At 40.1% G+C, this 20,188-nt stretch overlaps 1 protein-coding gene across 5 annotated transcripts in view; it reads right to left on the bottom strand.

Moving 5' to 3' along the window:
• Positions 1-423: 423 nt before the first annotated feature.
• Ptpn2 (protein tyrosine phosphatase, non-receptor type 2) overlaps positions 424-20,188 on the bottom strand; it is a 59,132-nt gene continuing 39,367 nt past the window's right edge. For 4 of the 5 annotated variants that reach the window (XM_011246858.3, XM_030250364.1, NM_008977.3 and 1 more), the window contains 6 exons: positions 16,366-16,500; positions 15,763-15,972; positions 12,633-12,785; positions 10,643-10,809; positions 7,590-7,691; positions 424-797 (listed from right to left, as the gene is read on the bottom strand). In XM_011246858.3, the coding sequence (XP_011245160.1) occupies positions 776-797; positions 7,590-7,691; positions 10,643-10,809; positions 12,633-12,785; positions 15,763-15,972; positions 16,366-16,500 (789 nt within the window). In that variant the 3' untranslated portion in view covers positions 424-775. Of the gene's footprint in view, positions 7,692-10,642; positions 10,810-12,632; positions 12,786-15,762; positions 15,973-16,365; positions 16,501-20,188 lie in introns of all 5 variants that reach the window. The other variant, NM_001127177.1, reaches the window with a different exon arrangement.

The following is a 20,188-nucleotide window of genomic DNA, read 5'->3' on the forward strand; positions in this document are numbered from 1 at the left end:
AAGGAACCTCTGGCGTCTCTATATAAGGAAATGCTTGGGTTTGGGAATGTGGTGTCCAACACAGGAAGTCGACGATATTAAAAACCTCAAGGTACTGTTGGGCTTACTGAATTGAATGCTGACCACAAAGCAATGCTATTCTAAGTACAGTTAAGACTGATGTTTTCTTAAGTAACAACGGCAATGTTGTAACTTTTCTGTTGATGATTTTACCTGGCTAGTATTACTTAGGATAAGAAGACTACTGAAGGGCAGTGGCAGCCGCAGCCGCAGCCGCAGCCGCAGCCGAGTGACCTGTATTTTGAACTGATTTCAATTTCAATGCCAGGTTCTAGATATAAAAAAAATTTAGTAAACCCATGTGAAAATATTCACTATTTGAATTACAGCTGACCTGAGATAACACACACATACACACACACAAACCAACATAGTCTATTTAATAAAAATATTTAATGCTGCCAAAAAGTATAAAAATACATTAGGAATGGCAGTACAATACAAAGTAGTCGCTCCTAATTTATTTCCTTTACATCTTTCTACATTTCATACACATGTTAAAAAACAATACATCAAATTAAAGGGTTTGCAAGTCTTCTGCTGGTGGCGTTCTTCATCCCCTGGATGGAAAGCTTACTTTGTAAACAGACAACTTGTGAGGCAATCTACAGGGTTAGCAAGCCTCACTTTAGTTTCCGGAGTGGGCTTCAGGTCTTGCTTTGCACATCAAAGGTTCAAATTTTATAGCTGCAGAATAGTCTCAAGTCATGAACATTTAGGTGTCTGTCAATCTTGGCCTAAAACATAAAATAAGAAGTCATCTATTCAATCCATGGCCACCACACACACAGATGTACATAGATAGATACAAACACAAAAGAACTAAGACTGAACTAAAAAGTCAACAACAACAACAACAACAAAAATCATTCCAACATGAACATTCCAAGAACACCAAGTGCTTCCTTCCAGAATGGCAGGTTTCCAAATGGAAGCGGGGCTGTGAGACAGACTGCTCTGAGGCGCCGGGACTTACTTCTTCAGTAACTACACACTGAATCTTTTAGGCCATCCCATCTTAACTCAAGAAATGACCTCTACATGGTAGGCTAAGAGACAGACAAGTTAAAAAAAAAAATGTAGCCACAAGAAACAGCAAGGTTTTATTACATGTGCTAGACTTACCCATACTTTGATTTCAACGCAAAAGTCTAATCCAGTTTGGACAATCACTGTAACACTGCTAGAAACAGTTTAAATATAAAGTTTGCACATAAAGTTGGCTTGTTATCTCTGAATTAGATTTCCAGCATTTAGATTTTCTCCTGAAGGAGAATGCTAATGATTATAACTACTAGAACTAAGTAAAACTGTGATAGTTCAGCGCAATTTAATGCTTGGGAGGGGGACGCCATTTAAACAAGAGGGTGTGACCATTAAGAGCAGTAGTCTTTGCTGATATTTCAATTGTTTGCCAGTGGTCAAAGCTTTTGGGAGATTAAAGGTATTTCCATTTTTGCACCGATCGCAGCCCCTCCCTTCCTCCACCCTCGCTCTCTACCCATGAAAATACTTGACTTTATCACTGTATAAACAGGCAATACACTAGATCTCCACCACTTAGGCTCCTCCCCAACCATGAGAATGAAGCTTCTTCCTGTCTACTGGCTTCTTTCTCCATAGGCAGGCAGATCTACCAAGCCCCTGTGGTGGTCTACAAAGTCTTGTTTGATTTCCCAACAGTGATTCTCTGCAGTGTTCTCATTAGGGAACCATACTCTTTAGATAGCAATGGGTCGCAGGACCTGGGACCAAACGGCTGGTTCTGACTCTGGCAGAATGTGGAACAGAACAGAAAGGAATGAAGTGGGGCTTTGGCACAGAAACGTTCTGGTCCGCCATAGTCAGTGAAGCATTGTAAAAGGGATTCCACCCCTCCACTAGTGGGGTGTCTACTATTTCCCCGCTTAAACATCTGGTTTAAGTAAATACACAGTGGAGTAGCACAATGAGCCTGAGCCTTGGAGGGACTGAAACCACAGCCTGGAGTCTGCATCTCAGCTCTATCTGCACAGGCTGGAAAATAAGGCGTGAGTCACACCTCCACTGGGTTTCTTATCTGAAAATATGGCTGGCATTATTTAAAGTGTTGTGAAGCACTCTCTCTTTCTCTCTCACATACACACGAGATATCCTTTCCTAGTGTTTGTTAAATACACATTTACCAAGAATAATAAATTTGCCATTTAACAGACACGCTGTGGTTTTTGAAACTCATTACTTCTTTTCAAATAGTGTTTAGGGGTAGCAAAATAAGAGGAAATCAATGGAATAGCTTCTAAGAAATGACTTTATTTGTAAGACTATTAAGATAAATGGCTTTTGAGATAATTCTATTATATTCACTTGAATGGATCTTCACCATTTTATTTTTAATAAGGCAAAAGTAAAATGGGCGAGCAAACCAAGCAATGAGCTACGTGGGTATCCTGGGGGCTGCCTCTGTGCTGCAGAGGCAAATGCTGGTGTCTTCTTCCTTGCCCGTGTTAGAGGGAAAGTCAGACTGCATTAAAAGTTGTTTTGCCACACGACATTTACATTAGCATCCGACTGAGATTGATCAGGACTAACCGAGGTGAGCCAAGCATGCTTTAAAGGAACTTACCTAGGCTTCCTCTCCTCAACTTTCCACACTGAACGACTTTTTAAAATAGTCATTTAAAATATCAACAGCAGCCGGGCCGTGGTGGCGCATGCCTTTAATCCCAGCACTCAGGAGGCAAAGGCAGGGGGATTTCTGAGTTTGAGGTCTACAAAGTGAGTTCCAGGACAGCCAGAGTTATACAGAGAAACCCTGTCTCAAAAAACCAAAAAAAAAAGGGGGGGGGGAATAGCAACAGCATCATGGGTCTTAAAAAAAAAAAACTATGCCTAATGAGTGACTACAAAGAATAACTCGATGCTTATAAGTCTCTGTAAAGAAAAAGAAGAAAATTCCCATGCAATTCTCCTTGCAGCAGTCCCCAACAAAACAGATCCAAGTAAAGCAGGCGGCATCCAAGCAGACCCTACCGGTGACAGTGGCCTCACACCTCACTGCTCAGAATCAACTGGAACTTTACAACCAAGCAGAGCTTCAGAGTCAGAACTCAGATGGTCCAGGCTCTTTAAATCCTAAACGTCAGCTTACACAAAGCCTCTTAGGCTGGTGTAGCTTTCCACTTTAAGCACTGCTCACAATGGCTGATGGCACTGTGCTGGGACAAGGACAGCCAGGAAAAAAAAAAAAAACAACCCAACCTGTGGAGAACAGTGGGTCTTCTTCCCAACAGCCACGGCTAAGAGAAAGCACTAATGCAGAAGGCTTGAAGCTGCTCAGGACCCAGGAAGGAAGACTGCTGGCCACGAGGCAAGTTCTCTGATTGGGGACAGGCTCCAGTGCAGAGCAGCAGTGAATGAGGGCACAGCCTGAGTCTCTCATTCCATATTCAGGGGACAATTAGAGACAGCTGTGACTCTAGGTATGGTGCTGCATGGTATAAACCAAAGACCAGTGTGAGGAAGAACTGTGGCATCTGACTCAAATGAGTGCGTTCTGGGACAGGGTGGACAGAACAGGCCTCCTCGGGAGCAAGCCACTGCCAATAACAAAGGCCCACGTTTCAAGTAATAAGATGACAAATTTAATGAGAAAAAAAATCATTTCTATTTTGAAAAAAAAAAAAAAGTATATACAAGATTCTATGGCAAAGCCATATAAAGGAGTTTTAAAAATAAGAGACTTTGTTAGGTGTTGGCATGTAAATAGAATGGACATTTCTGTTGGTATTTTGTCCCATGCTATGAACAGATGAATCGAGCTCAGCCAGATGAAGGCCCCGAGCAGCCCTTCCTTCCCACAGACATAGACACTACTCACCAGGACCCAGAGATGGCCCTACTCAGAGAAGGTATGCACCACGCTTGACTAAGGGCCTGAAATCTTATCTACAGTTTTAAAATAATCTCTTTAAGATTTATACTTGAAAGCTGTGTGCACAGTGTGTACCTGTGGTGTTAGTTACTCAACAGGCTGAGGTAGGAAAGTCGTTTGAGCTGAGTTTAAGGCCAGGCTTGGGCAATGGCAAGGTACTATCTCAACACACATACAAAAAAAAAAAAAAAAAAAAAAAAGAATATACAAACCTATCCAAAACAACAACTACAAATAAAGATTTGTATCAGTAAGTAACAAATTAAGGCAATGTAGATCTTCAGTCTGCAATGTCTTGACAGAAATGTAAACTTGTTAAGTAGATTGTATACAATGGCCAAAAAAAAGTACTTTTACTACCATTAGGTTCCAGCTTCTCTGCAGAATCTACGCAGAGCTATTTTTAAAGCAGTCAGCTGTAGCCTTTCTGTGCCTGGCAGAAAATGGGAGCCAGCACCCTGGGACTGGTGCTAAAAGCAAACAAGGAAATGAAATGACAACCAGAGAGGGCTGTTCTGTGTCATAACTTGAAACGTGGGCCACAGTTCTAAACTCACAGCACTAGCTTTACTTTAAGACAAAGGGCCGAGCCGAGTGCATGGAAGCTGAGCTCAGAAATTAGGACCTTTCCTCTGACGCAGCTTCAGAGCACAGCTGTTTGGACAAAAACTAATTAATACAGGTCTTCATATCTTTTTATGTTCACTGTTTGATACATGAGGTGACACATAACGGAATGGATAAAAAGAACTGAGAACTGTGGAAAACTTGACAAATGTGTAGATTCTGCTGAACGTAGAAATGATGCATATGCGTATTTTTAAAAAGGAATGTGTACTTTTACACTTTAGGTTTGAGCATGGATAGAAATCAGGAGGCTGAGATAACACAGTACCTGGTGAATCTTGTGACCACTGACATTACAGCAAGGTGGGAGGAAACAGGAAGTGAGGATTCTTTCCAGTAAACAATAATCCCCTTTAAAAAGCCTATTTTTTCCCCAAATTAAAAAAAAACCAAACACCAAAAACAAAAAACAAACAAACAAACAAAAAACAGAATTTGATCCAAGACAAACTATTATTCCTAAATTAGTTAAAATAAGCTGCTACCGAGACTGACGCACACTGTGTTTAAAGCCGTGAACCCATCAGAAACTGCTAGTATCCCTTCTCTGCCCAGCACCCTTCTCTCATCAGCACAGCACATCTCATACAGGCTCAGGATGATGCCAGTGACACTGTCACCACAGGCCATGTACCTTTAGTAAGCAACATGACAGTGTGACTTAAAGGTTCTCCTGTTAAAACTCATCCTTAAAGATGTGTTCAGGGGAGAAAGACGGGCTCCGGGGAGGAGCACTGAGGGTTCCGTATGCCAAAGGAATCCTCACAAACATAAAATACACACCAAGAGGCAGAAAGAGTGGTGCTCAATGCTATCTCTAGAAAGCATATCGTCCAAGGAAGGACTGGTCTCAGCCTTATCAGTTTTTCTTGTGGGAAGTTGTTTAAGCTCAGGCTATCTTCAGTTGGTTTGCTTTCTTTCAAGACAGGATCTCAATGTCTATTTCTGGCTGCCTGGGAACTTATTATGTGGACCAGACTAGCCTTGAACTCACAGGGATCTGTCTGTCTTGGTGTTCTTAGTGTTGAGATTAAAGGTGTACGCCACCTTATTGGCTTGGACTGTAAGTTTTAATAAGGTCTAGTAGGATAACATACTACATTTTGGAAAAACAAACCAGTAAGTGTTAGAAAGCTCAAAACCCATAGCCATCTAATTCTAAGGCCTCCGCTTAAACAGAGATTAAACAGACAAGAGGAAACATCCTTCTTACCTGCTCTCCATTTCAAAGCCTTAGGACAGCTATGCTGAGTCAGGACACACACATACATCATACGCTTTGTGAGATGCTTTTCAAGGCCATTCACAATTTCTAACTACACCTATGGGGTTCAAACTGCATTAAGAAATTAACTGTCTCATTTAAACTAATTAAGATTTACCACGCACTTTTACGTGATATATAAAAGAGATGAAGCAGCAATGCTGTCCTAATGGTTTGGAACCTTTCCACCAAGCAGGGTTTGAAACCACCAAAACCCAATTAGTGGTTATGCTTTAAAAATACTCATTACAAAGGTAAGGGACAATGTAAGTTTGTACACCATTGTACTATTTATTGAACTTGTAAAGAAATTAAATTTTTTTTTACTTCAAAATTTCAGTCTAGTGAACTGAAATCAAAAGTATAAAACACTGGTTCCTTTAACTTACTAACCATAATTTATCCCGTCTGGGTAATTACATTTACATTTTCACAAAAAATTAACAGTGTAGTCATGCATGGGCTTTACTTTACAGAAATCAAAATGTTTTTAAACCACTTCAGTTTCTGAGACAGTGTTTCTTGCAGTCCTGACTGGCCCCAAACTCTGGGGCTAGCTATGTAGTTGAAGCTGGCCTTGAACTTGTGAGCCTTCTGCCTCTATCTCCCAAAAGCTGAGATGACAGGTTTGTCCATTAAATATGGCTAAGAATCGATTTCTTATTCTTGGTGTTGTCTGATCTCTCCTCCACCACCTCTATTTTTCTCTTATCTTTAAAGATAGGACCTTGCTATGTAGTTTTGGCTGGCTTCAAACCATTGAGCCTCTTGTTTTAGCTTCCTGAGCACTGTGTGTGCTACCACATCCTGCAGAAACCAAGTTTTTGTTTGTTTTCAACTATATTTTGACCAACTGTCACTTCTTAACTATCGCAGAAAAAAACAATTTCCTTCAATGACATGTTTAGAAAATTTTTGTTTTTCTTTTTAAAATAAGATAAAGCATAAATAGAAAGGAAATAAGAATGTGTAGTAGTCTTAGCTTGCTTATAGTTTCAACTGCCTCTATCAAACGTCTGCTTAGGAAAGGGAAAATGTATTCAGTATACAACTGAGTCAACATACAATTTATTTTTCTATGATAACAGACTTTCAGATTGAACCTTTAAAAAGTACATTTAACTACAAAAGTAAGATTAAATAGGTACTTATAAAATATATTTACCCTAAAATGGTTATATAAAGTTGTAATGCCCATTTCAACAGTACATTACATATTACATACATTGTTTAAAGGATATTTTCTTTCCATTAATAATGTAGAAAAAAACCACAATGTTTATTGCTTATATCAAGTGCAGGTTAAAATCCAGAAGGCCTCCAAAAGCCAATCCTTGGGATAAAGGATTTCTCAATACACTGGTGTGAACGCAGCTGTAAGAAGTAACAGTATCCAACAAGCATGCTTGTCTTTATTGTGAGCCATTGACAGTCTGGGTCTCAGAGGAACCTGCAGTGATGAGTCCTGAGATGCTGGGCTTGTGACTGTAATATCCCTTATCTGGCTGATGTCTACTCTAGCGCAGTGTTTCTGGGTATGAGGCATTGCTAACAAACCCTTGAGATTAATGCACCACGGTCAGCTACTAGTGCAGAAAGGTGCTGGGTAAAACTATTAATTTATAGAACATTTAGTGAAAAAGCAGTGTCCAGCCAACCAAAGCGCCAACCAAAATGACTGACACAAACCCCATCTTAGTGAGAATAGGTTGCCAATATAACCACCTTTTTCTTTTTCGTTCAGTTTCATTTAGCCTCTGTTTCATCTGCTGCACCTTCTGAGCCGTCGTAGCCTTTCTATCCTCTCGAATACGTTTCCGTAGAATGCTGTGAATAGACAGAAACAAGTGAGTGTCTGCACTGCAGGCCTTCATCACACTGACAGTGGGGCCCAGGCCACCATCAAACCATGGACACTCATTTGTATGCTTTCCATCTCATTCAGTGTACTGCAGTAACAAAGGGAAGGACAAGCGGCTCCACAGGCCAGTGGTGTGCTCCACAGTTCAGGGTCACGTCTGCTGTGCCTACAGTAAGTAACGCTTTTACAGGACCTGAAGCTAAGACAGACATGTTTTCTGCACACTCTGCTTTCCTCTCTACCACGAAGGAGACAGACTGGAGATTCTCAGCATCTGGTCCTGTTGCGTGACAGCATATGAAAATTCAATGTCCTTTGACAAATACTGTTGACAATTTCTATGAATGCTGTGTTTGGAGGTTACCCAGTCTTCTATTTGACCATCCGTACATCTAGCACCCATTTTCCTGTCCAACATAGAATTTTGTTTCAATGAAAGTTCTCTGACATCCATTGAAAAATGGCCAATGTCAACATGTCAGCCATTTACTCTCTTCCTCTAGAAAAAAAAAAATCTCACAAAACCCATCTCTTTTCACTCACTGTGAGTGCTTCAGTCTTGGCTTTTTTTTTTTTTTTTTTTTTGGTTTTTCCAGACAGGGTTTCTCTGTGTAGCCCTAGCTGTCCTGGAACTCACTCTGTAGACCAGGCTAGCCTCAAACTCAGAAATCCACCTGCCTCTGCCTCCCAAGTGCTGGGATTAAAGGCGTGCGCCACTATGCCCGGCTTGGCAGTCATTTTTTAAGTCACAGCTTTGAACATGCAGCTTGATTTAAAAAAAAAATCTTGACTGGCTCTTCAATGTCTACTAGATCACAAGACCTTTTCTAGTCAAAACATTTAACTTGATTCTAACCAAGAAGAACAATTATTAGAGAAATCCAAACTATAAGGCATGCTAAAAGATCATCTTTCAAACAGAGGAGAAAAAAGTGGGGGATCTGTTCTGACTAAGAACACCAAGGCATCAGGTCTCATTCAGATCCAAGCATGAGCCTTGACTAGATATAGATAGGATTAATGATTTGCTTTGAGACAGGATCGCAGTATGTAAGCTATCCTTGAACTTGAGATTCTCCTGCTTCTGCCTCCTAAGTGCATGGGGATAGGCATACAGCTCTGAATTTCTCTTTTTATTTAATTACTCTGCTTGAGTGCATGAGAGGTGGGGAGGGAGGGAGAGGGAGGAGGAGAAAGAGAGGTATAAACCTGTAGAGGTCAGAGGACACTGTGAGAAGTTGGGTATCTTCCTTCTACAGTGGGACTCAGTGAACAAACTTAGGTCATTAGGCTTCTATTTGCTGGCCGGCATTTTTGTTTTGTTTTGTTTTTTTGAGACAGGGTTTTTCTGTGTGGCCCTGGCTGTCCTGGAACTCACTCTGTAAACCAGGCTGGCCTCAAACTCAGATATCCACCTGTCTCTGCCTCCCATGTGCTGGGATTAAAGGCATGCACCACCACTGCCCGGCCAATTAGGTATTTTTATACAACTCATCTTCTGTATTATACTATTTATTTTTATCACCTAATTACACTAACTTCTGTATATGAGCAGTATTGGAGTTTTTGTTGTCTCTAAACAATAGCTTTTAAATTTATCATTACTATGTTTTCAAATTTTGATTTCTTGGGCTGGAGAAATGGATCAGTGGTTAAGAACACTTGTTCTTGCAAATGAGCCAGGGAAAATTCCCAGTATTCACTTGATAGTTCACTGTCTGAATGATCAGTTTAAAGGACCTGACACCCTCTTCTGGCCTCTGTGTGTATCAGGCACACATGTGGTGTACATGCAGCCAAAAACTCATACATGTAAATTAAATAAATCTAAATAAAAATAAAAAACCAAAAGCCTAAGGAGGCTTGTCTTAGGGTTTCTATTGTTGTGAGGAGACACCATGATCATGGCAACTCTTATAAAAACAAAACATGTAACTGGGGCTGGCTCACAGTTTCAGAGGTTCAGTCCATTCTCCTCATGATGGGAAGCATGGCAGTGGGCAGGCAGACATGGTGCTGGAGGAGCTGAGAGCTCTACATCTTGAACCAAAGGCCACCAGAAGACTGTCTTCTCCAGGCAGCCTGGAGCCTAATCTCTTCAACCATGGGTGGGGCTCGAGCACAAGACCGCAAAAAGCCCATCCCCACAATGATTGATTTCCTCCAACAAAGCCACTCCAGGGCTGGCGAGATGGCTCAGCGGGAAGAGCACTGACTGCTCTTCAGAAGGCCCTGAGTTCAAATCCCAGCAACAACATGGTGGCTCACAACCACCTGTAATGAGATCTGATGACCTTTTCTGGCGTGTCTGAAGTCAGCTACAGTGTACTTATGTACACTGTAAATAGTCTTTACTCCCACGTGAAGGGTTTTAACATTTTATTTCCAACATTTTTAGTTCTATGTGTGTCCATTTAGGTATGTGCCATTAGAGGTGCAAGCAGGGACTGAGCAAGCGTGCAGAGTTGACCAGAGGGAGCAGGGCTGACCAGAGTGAGCCCTTGTTCAATTCCCAACAACTATCTGTGCAGCTACAGTGTACTCACATACATACAATAAATAAACTTAAAAAAAAAAAAAAAGCCACTTCAAGGCCAATAATAGTGCCACTTCCCATGGACTAAGCACACTCAAACCACCATAAGGACCTTGGATCCCAAAAAAGCTGGAGTTAAGTTGGTAGTAAGCCACCAACTGGGATTAAAGGCATGCACCACCACTGCCCCGCCCTGTACCGGCTTTCTTATGATGACGGAAAACTCTCTGAAGATATTTATGTCATCACATACCACCTAAACACTCTGACACAAGTAAAAGGAGCATTAACTGTCTGAACACAGGGTGGTCCTGTCGCAGACTCCCTGAGTGTAGTGACTACCCGCATATCTCGGTAGGCTAGCACATATATGGCACATACCTCTCACTGCTCTCCTCCACAGTATCCTGCACCTTAGAAGGAAGCCCTGTTAACTTTTCATCTTCTGAACCTATTCTCTTCCCATTGTACTTCTCAACCATCACTCTGTTCTGTGAATGATCACAAATAGGAGATAAATCTTCTTTAGAAAGTTCTTTCCACCGTTTCTAGGTATAGAACAGAAATAAAAAACAATAAAATTTGTTTTCTTTAAATCACAATCTACAAATTGCAATTACTCAATATGAGGCAGGGAACAGACAGGTAAACTTGACATTAACTTTTATCCCAGCACTTGCCCACAAACACAAACACATTCATAGACATTTAAAATAATCACATAGAATTGATTTAAAAGATGTATTCTATTTATTTAAATTTATTTATTATATTTAAGTACACTGTAGCTGTCCTCAGACACATCAGAAGAGGCCATCAGATCTCATTACGGATGGTTGTGAGCCACAATGTGATTACTGTGATTTGAACTCAAGACCTTAGGAAGAGCAGTCAATGCTCTTAACTGCTGAGCCATCTCTCTAGCCCCCTAAAAGATATATTCTATTTTAAAGCAGATATTTATAAATAGATAGTCAAAGAGTAGTGGATTAAGATTGTTGGTTTCGATCTAGGTATGTCTTTATTATGCAGACGATGCAGGGAAGGATATACTGTTATTTCTCTTTCTACCTTACACTTTTCCTTATCACATGAAACTAAGTTCTGATACTCTTTGAGCTTACGGTCTATAAATATACAATAAAAACCACCTGAGAGCTGGGTGTGGTGGCGCACGCCTTTAATCCCAGCACTGGGGAGGCAGAGGCAGGTGAATTTCTGAGTTCAGGCCAGCCTGGTCTACAGAGTGAGTTCCAGGTCAGCCAGGGCTACACAGAGAAACCCTGTCTCAAAAAACCAAAAAAAAAAAAAAGACACCACCTGAGAATGTCACCATCAGACATGTAAAGTTTGTAAAGTTTACTCCTAGCACTTTATGTCTGTAGTAAGAACTGAAGTTATTCAGCTATAAAGTACCTATATAGAAATAGTCTTTACTCCCACATGAAGGGTTTAAAATTTTTATTTCCACCTTTTTTTTCCCCCCCGAGACAGGGTTTCTCTGTATAGCCTTGGTTGTCCTGGAACTCACTTTGTAGACCAGGCTGGCCTCGAACTCAGAAATCCGCCTGCCTCTGCCTCCCAAGTGCTGGGATTAAAGGCGTGCACCACCACACCCGGCTATTTCCTTCATTTTTAGTTCTGTGTGTGTGCATTTAGGTATGTGCATATGACTGTAAGTGCCATGAGAGGCCAGAGATGCTGGATCCCCTGGAGCTGCCCGACATGAGTTCTTAAAAACACACTTGGGTGCTCTGGAAGAGCAGTAAGTGCTTGTAACCTGTGACCACTTAGCCATCTCCTCAGGCCTCTACAGTAAGTTTTTACTAAGATAAAAGTACTTATGTTTTCTGGGTTTTTTTTTCTTTCAATAATTAAATGCTGAAATCTTCTCATATGAAAAAAATTATTTTAATTGAATCTTGTTTCCACTGAGGAAACAAGTATATATGTATATATGTGTCTTATATACATATAAAAAAAAAAATTGGGGGCTGGAGAGATGGCTCAGTGGTTAAGAGCACCGACTGCTCTTCCAAAGGTCCTGAGTTCAAATCCCAGCAACCACATGGTGGCTCACAACCATTAGTAATGAGATCTGACGCCCTCTTCTGGTGCATCTGAAGACAACTACAGTGTACTTAGATATAATAATAAATAAATCTTGAAGAAAAAAAAAAATTAAGTCAGGATCTCACTGTATAGACCAGGCTGGTCTTGAACTCTTGGTGACTAGCTTTCATCTTTGCCTCTTGAACTGTGGAAAGTTTTATGAATTCTAGACAGTCAGCTGGATCTACCAAATGAAGTAGGGGAAGGCTGAGGATTTAGATGGAACATGGTTATTTGACACTAATGATACTGAGTTTACCTGTATATTTGAATCTCCTTTTGTGTACTTTGCTCCTTCTATTATGGCCATGTAGGAGAATCTGAGTTGGTCCGGTGTCTGAATAAGTCCCATTCGATACTTTCTCATATTCAGTAATAATTGTTTCACATTAACATCCTCTCCTTTTTCCATCTGCAAGAAAGGTAAAACCAAGTTGTTTGAGTTGAAAAAAAAAAAAAGCAATATAAGGCCACTCACTGCTCAGACCTTAGCTGTGAACAGGTTCCTTCTTAAAAGAAGGATAATTTAACACACACACATGGGGGGGGGGGTGAGAAATATGCACACAGACACCCAGATATGATTAGGATTATTTATATAGTTTTAAAAAATGGTTTTGTCAGAGATAAAGTTTGCTGCTCAGTGCCCTTCCCCATCTCAAATCTGGACAAAGACATGCTTTGTGGATGTACAGCAGACACTTAAAAGATGGCAGGAAATAGGAAAGCCTTGACCTACAAAATTACCTCTGAGCTCTGGACTACTGATCTGGTTTTAGAAACAAACCATAAACTGAAGAGAAGGAAGGATGAGCAAGGCACAGTTGGTAGAGAGCAGGTATGAACATCCAATGCAGTTTGAAACTCATGAACCCTTAAATGCTAGGCAAACACTCTGCCAAAGACCGCCGGTTCTCATAACCCAGTTTTAATATTGATCATTAACAGAATCTACTGCCTTTAAGCAAAAGGTTAATTTTATTAGTAAATGAGTTTTTTGTTTTTTAAAGATTTGTGAGTGCATGTGTATGTGTGCATGCCAAGTGTGTAGAGATGCACACAGCGGCCAGAAGACAGCATGTGATCCCTGGAGCTGGAGAGGGCTGTGAGTCACCCACTGTGGGTGCTAGAACCGAACATTAGTTTTCTAAAGAGCAGCAACTGTCCTTCATCACTGAGCCACCTCTCAGCTCTAACAATTCAAGTTTTGATTGAAACTATAACTTGTCTAGGCAAAATGTTAAAGTAGCCCATTAGGGTTTGTTTAAGCATAATAATTTATTTATTTTTTTAAAGATTTATTTATTGCCAGGCATGGTGGCACATGCCTTTAATCCCAGCACTTAGGGGGCAGAGGCAGGCAGATTTCTGAGTTCAAGGCCAGCCTGGTCTACAAAGTGAGTTCCAGGATAGCCAGGGCTACACAGAGAAACTCTGTCTCGAAAAACCAAAAAAAAAAAAAAAAAAAAAAAAAAAATTATTTATTTAATGTATGTGAGCACACTGTAGCTGTACAGATGGTTATGAAACATCATGTGGTTGCTGGGAATTGAATTCAGAACCTCTGCTCGCTCCGTCCCAAAGATTTATTTTTTATTATATCTAATAACAACAACAACAACAATAATAATAACAATAAAGTAGCTGTCTTCAGATACACCAGAAGAGGGCATCAGATCTCATTATGGCTGGTTGTGAGCCACCATGTGGTTTCTGGGATTTAAACTCAGGACCTTCGAAAGAGCAGTCAGTGCTCTTACCCGCTGAGCCACCTCTCCAGCCCATAACCCATTTATTTTAATTTACATTCTGACACGCGGCTGGTTACCTGTGTTCAGGTACCCCACATCCATCTCTTCACATCTTCCTGGGCAAATCCTCCCGTGCCTGGCTCTATCCCAGAACTCTTTCTGCCTCCCCGATGTCCCACCTCCTACTTCCTGCCTAAGCCATAGGCTTTTTAATTGATGGGTGGTGTATCCATAAAATATACAAGACATTCTCTCTACAGATAATCTCACAGTGGGCTGGGCTGTCCTGTATCAATTAGTTCCCTACAAATAACACCAATCTGATCTTAAAAAGTCTTTCTTTAATTGAGGCACTCCTCTCAGATGACTCTGGGCTGTGTCAAGTTGTTAGCTGACGTTAACCAGGACAGAAAATATCATTAATATACAGAATTATCACAGTAACCCTGGGAAGTACTTTTTAGCCTTGGTTTATAAATAAGAGATGATGTACTTATCCAAGAAGGAAAAAAAATCACATTTTTAAATTTAAAAATTTATTGCTGAAGGTAGAAGCTTTTAATTCTGTATACAAAGTACCAGAAAGAAAGGGGGTATTGAAACAAATTCTCATGTTGCTCAGACTTGCTCAAACTCTCTATGGACTTGCTTCTCTTGCCTCTATCAAGCAAGGGGTTACAGACAGGTACCAGCACAGTGGCTTAAAAATCTTTAAAGTCAACAACTTATTGGAGGTAGTTTTCTCCTACCCAGTAGGGTCTAGGGTAGAATTCAAGCCATTTTTGAGACAGTGTTTTTTACTGGACCTGGAGCTAATGACTTGGATAAGCTGGTGGTCAGTAAACTATATTAAACCCACCTAACTGCCCTTCACCACGTTCTGGGGTCACAGACATGTGCTACTCTGCTCATCTTTTACCCATGCACTAGGAGTCAGTGCTCATGCTTGCCATGGCCCCAGTTCGTTGGCATTCTCTTCTTTTTTGAGGTGAATCTCACTAGGTAACCCCGGCTGGCTCAGACGTGCAGACAACAGGCATGAGTCACTCTTTCAGGATTGCTTTCCTTTGTCATTTCTCCCTTTTAGGAGGGAGACTTTACTGTATTCTTCATTTCTTCCTTTTTTATTTTGGATAGGGTCTAACTCCGTAGCCCAGGCTAACCTCAAACTTGGAGCAAATTTTCTGCCCCAACTTACTTAGTGTTGGGATGAAAGGTACGAGCCAAGCCTGGTTGAGACTTTCTAGGGAATCTTTATAATTGTCATGGACACACATGTACCTGCAGGAGCTAGAGTCAATTTAAACTATAGAAGTAAAGTGTTTAAAAAAAAAAAACCCTAGAGTTTTGGGATATTACTTCAAAATTTACTGCTGCCTATAGAAACAGTTAAAAACAAATTAACAGGCAGAGTGGTTAAGAGCACTGGCTGCTCTTAAAGGGGATCAGGGTTTGGTTCCCACCCACGAGTTATAGGGTCTTACTATCTGCAACTCCAGTTTCAGGGACTCAATGCTTTCTTCTAACCTCCTCAGGCACCAGTCATGCAAAATTATTTATCTTTTTATCATCAACATTATAAAATGATAAAACAAAACAGAGAAGCACAAAACACCAATGAGATCGCATGACACTTACCAGAACAAGACAGGTATCTACAAGAGAGAAGGTGCCAGAGCGCCCGATGCCCGCACTGCAATGGATCACTGCAGGTCCATGGTCAGGGGTCAAACAACCAGATTCTCTAACTTTAAACAAGAAGTTTAGAAATGAAGCTGGTGACTCTGGAACCCCAAAATCTGGCCAGGTGGTATAATGGAAGTGAGATATGGTTCTGGTTTCACCAGTCTGAAATGTAAAAATCAAGGAGAAGTTAGTTCTAGCATTTTTCTTATACAAGGATTTCCCAGAGCAGGAGTTACAGGCAGTGGTAAGCCTCGTGACATGGGTACTGGGAACTGAACCTGGGCCTTCTACAAGAACACTACAGCCAGCCTTCCAGCTCCAATAGTTAATTTTCAATTCTTAAATATTAATATTAACCTGAACATTGTAATTCTTTGTTGTTTTTAGAATTCTTCAGAATGCATAAAGAGTTACTTTATATAGAAATACTCTAAAAACATGCTTATACCTAGATATTATTACAAATATCCAAAGGCAAGTAAGTATAGTATCAACCCCCAAGAATTCTTAAGACCATCAGATAAAACTGAAACTTTGAAACAAGAAAAGCCTTACATTGATATTTTCTAACTGTAGTAGATGTACTGTATAATATGATTTTACATCTTCAGATAAGAGCTTCACACTGAATCCCGTTTCCTTAAACACCATTTCTCTGTCATCCGTTGGCCAGTACTGTGCACATTTAACCTAAATTTAAGAATAGTTTAGACATATTATAAAACCATAAAAACAAATCTCACACATACATACTATACTTCTCCAAGTACTGAAACCTAAGAATATCTTAAGTATTTTAATGAGAATATTCTGTAAAGTAGCTCCATAAAATGTTTCCTTTCCATTTAAAAAGCCATAAACATAAAATATTCATTAAAATATGCTCTTCTTTATTTTGAGACAGAATCTCTTTATATAGCCTTGGCTGTCCTGGAATTCAGTATGAACATCAAGCTGGCTTCAGCCCCCACATGCTGGATTTAAAGGCATGTGTTACCATGCCCAACCCAAAAGTGTGCTGTTCTTAAAGCATAATTACACTTTAACATATTCAGTTTGAGTTTCTAGAAGTATCAAGCTCTTGCAAGAATGTTATTTCAGAGAGCACTAAAGAGGCTTTCTGTCACCCTGAACGGTGGTGGCGCACACCTTTAATCCCAGCACTTGTTTGGCAGAGGCAGGCGGCTTTCCTCTAGGTTCAAAGCTAGCCTGGTCTACAGAGCGAGTTCCAGGACAGCCAATCAGAAGAATAAGCCTTTTGGTTTGTTTTGACACCTAGAACTGTAGTGCAGGATAAGTGTAATGGATAAAGCTTAAGAGGACAAGAAGGACATTTTACAGTAAATAGAGAGAAATAGAAACAGGATTAACAAGAGCAGGACAAATACAAAGAAAATACACACACACACCCCTCAAAAACACCAGCAATGACAAACAGGAACAGAACAAATCCCAAATATAATTTAATAATCTTTTTATTTTTCACACACAAAAAAAAGCATTTGCAACTATTTAAAGGACAAAACTATTTACTTGCAAAAAGCCAATCAAGTGGTAAGATACAGTTTCAAAAGTTAATGTTAAAGAGAAAGAGAGCCTGGCTAGGTAGGGAGACGGCTTAGTTGTTAAGAGTACTTCTTGTTCTTGCAAAAGACCTGGGTTTGAGTCCCAGCACCCATATGATGGGACAAAACCACCCATAAACCTTGTTCTAGGGGATCCAACAGGCACACACATGGTAGCATATATATATGCAATCAAACCATTCATAAACATAAAATTTAAAAAAATAAATAAAAAGGGAGAAAACCCCAGCGTAATATAGGTACAAGAAAAAAAAATGACATCCATTTGACTTGGACAGTAATCTAAAACACTAAAATGAAAAGAATGTATTTAAATTCAAGTAAAAGCAAGAGCTAAGTTTTTTATACCCTGCCAAAATGACGTTTAAGTACTAAAAGAGCAGATGCACTTTCACTGACACTTAAGAAACCAGAGATTAAGGGCCAGGCATGGTGGCGCACACCTTTAATCCCAGCACTCGGGAGGCAGAGGCAGGCGGATTTCTGAGTTCAAGGCCAGCCTGGTCTACAGAGTGAGTTCTAGAACAGCCAGGAGTATACAGAGAAACCCTGTCTCAAAAAACCACCCCCACCAACAACAACAACAAAAAAAAAAAAAAAAAAAAAAAAAGGAACCAGAGATTAAAATGCCCACAAGGGACTAAAGGAATGGCTCAGCAGTTAAGAGTACTTGTTCCTCCTACACAGGTCTCAGAACCTACATGGTGTCTTACACTATGCCTTAACCCAGTTCCAGAGGATCTGATGTCTTCCTTTAGCCTCTGGGAGTACCAGGTACTTATGTGGTGCACATATATACATTCAGGCAAAATAATACACATAAAAGAAATGAATCTTAAAAAAAGTGAATCTACTTTGACGTGAGAGGGATGAAATTTACAAATCATCTAGTTTGCAACACATTCAAACAAACAAAACTATGCCCCACCCCTGAATCTCTAGATTAGTGGGAGAGGACGGAAAACAACTACAGATGGCAATTATTGGAAATTCTGTTAGGCCAATGTCATGATACACATTATCATCAAAACCCAGTAACTATTAATTTAGGAAGAATTAAGAACCAGAAATCTGTCATAGAACAGATTTAAAAACATACTTTAAAGCATGTGAGTGTGTGTGTGTGTGGTATATTTAAACTGGAAATAATCTTAAGAGTCAAGACTTTCTAATTTTGACAGAAAAAGAGTCTAAAGACACATAAATCTTAGTTATAATTTGAACTGGCAAAATATTATAGATATTGGGTTTTCTGATAACATCCTCCACTCCTCTTCCTTCTTTCTTTCTTTTTATTAATTTAATATATGTAAGTACACTGTAGCTATCTTCAGACACCCCAGAAGAGGGCGTCTGATTTAATGGTTGTGAGCCACCATGTGGTTGTCTGGGATTTGAACTCAGGTCCTCTGGAAGAGCTGTCGGAACTCTTAACCACTGAGCCATCTCTCCAGCCCTCCTCCTTTCTTTTAAGACATGGTCTTACTTATCTGGCCTGGAACTCACAGGGATCTTCCTGCTTCTGTTTCCTGAATGAAGAGATAAAAAACATGCACCACTGCACCTGGCCCTTTTTCTTTTTAAAAACATACTTTAAAGCGTGTGTGTGTGTGTGTGTGTGTGTGTGTGTGTGTGTGTGTGTGTTTGTGTGTGTGGTGCAGGGGGTGTGCATGTGAATACAGTGTCTGGTGAACTCAGAAAGGACACTGAGTCCCCCTGAAGCTGAAATAACATGGTTGTGAGCTACCACATAGGTGTGGGAACTGAACTAGGGGCTCCTGCAAGAGCAGTGTTTGCTCTTAACCCCTGAAACCATTTCTTTAGCTCTCCCTTTCCATCCTACCTTTAGGCAAAACTGACTCACCCTTCTACTTGGCCTTGCTGACTCTCATCTAATCTCATCCTCGAGATTTTCTCTATTAACCTAATACCAACTGTGAGGCACTCTGGTATTTTTCTTGTAGTCACACTCACAGTAACTAGCAGCTCAGTAAACAAGGCTTGATTCTATAAGGCTTCCTTTACTTTCTGAAATGCTTGGGGTGTAAGTGGCGACTGAGTGCTACTTGATTATTTCTATATATTTATAATGGGTTTACTCTTAATTAGTGATTGTTTATAAAGGTGTAATACTTCTGTCAAGAGTTACTGGATATTGAGTCTGGTGTTCTGAAAAAGAGCCCAACAGATAAAAACACTTCAACACTACTACAACCCAGATCTTACTGAACACTACAAACTTATTTCGAAAACAAGCAAACAAACAAACAAAAAAAACAAAAAACAGCCTAACCTCAGATACATATATACAAAAGAGAAACAAAGGAAATATAAAAAGCCAAGGCCGTACAATGCCTCCAAAAATTACTAGTCTCACAGAGAGTTGTTTTTCTTTGGTAGTAGTAGAGCCACTTAATTCCCAATGTTTCTAAAAATAATCTCACACCTATCCATTCATTAGCTTGCCAAACTACACTTTGTTTCTATCACTGATGCCCTACCTGGAGCTAGCAGATGTGTGCCTCAGGAAACATTCACACACAATCTTATAGAAAATCAAAGGAACAAAACTACAAAACAACAGGAGAAACTACAGAAACCATGCAGATTTACAGACTGAAAACAACACACCAAGCAAAAAGGAAACAAAAAAGAAAACACACCACTGAAAGAAATATGAGCCGCTGGAAACAGAAAAATATATAGAATTGCACAACATTCCAAACTCTCTGGATACAAAGCAGTTCTCAAAAGAATGTTTATAGCTCTAAGTGTCAAGTAAGTAAATAAAT

Source organism: Mus musculus, chromosome 18 (genome assembly GCF_000001635.26).
Source record: "Mus musculus strain C57BL/6J chromosome 18, GRCm38.p6 C57BL/6J".
Taxonomy (NCBI): domain Eukaryota; kingdom Metazoa; phylum Chordata; class Mammalia; order Rodentia; family Muridae; genus Mus; species Mus musculus.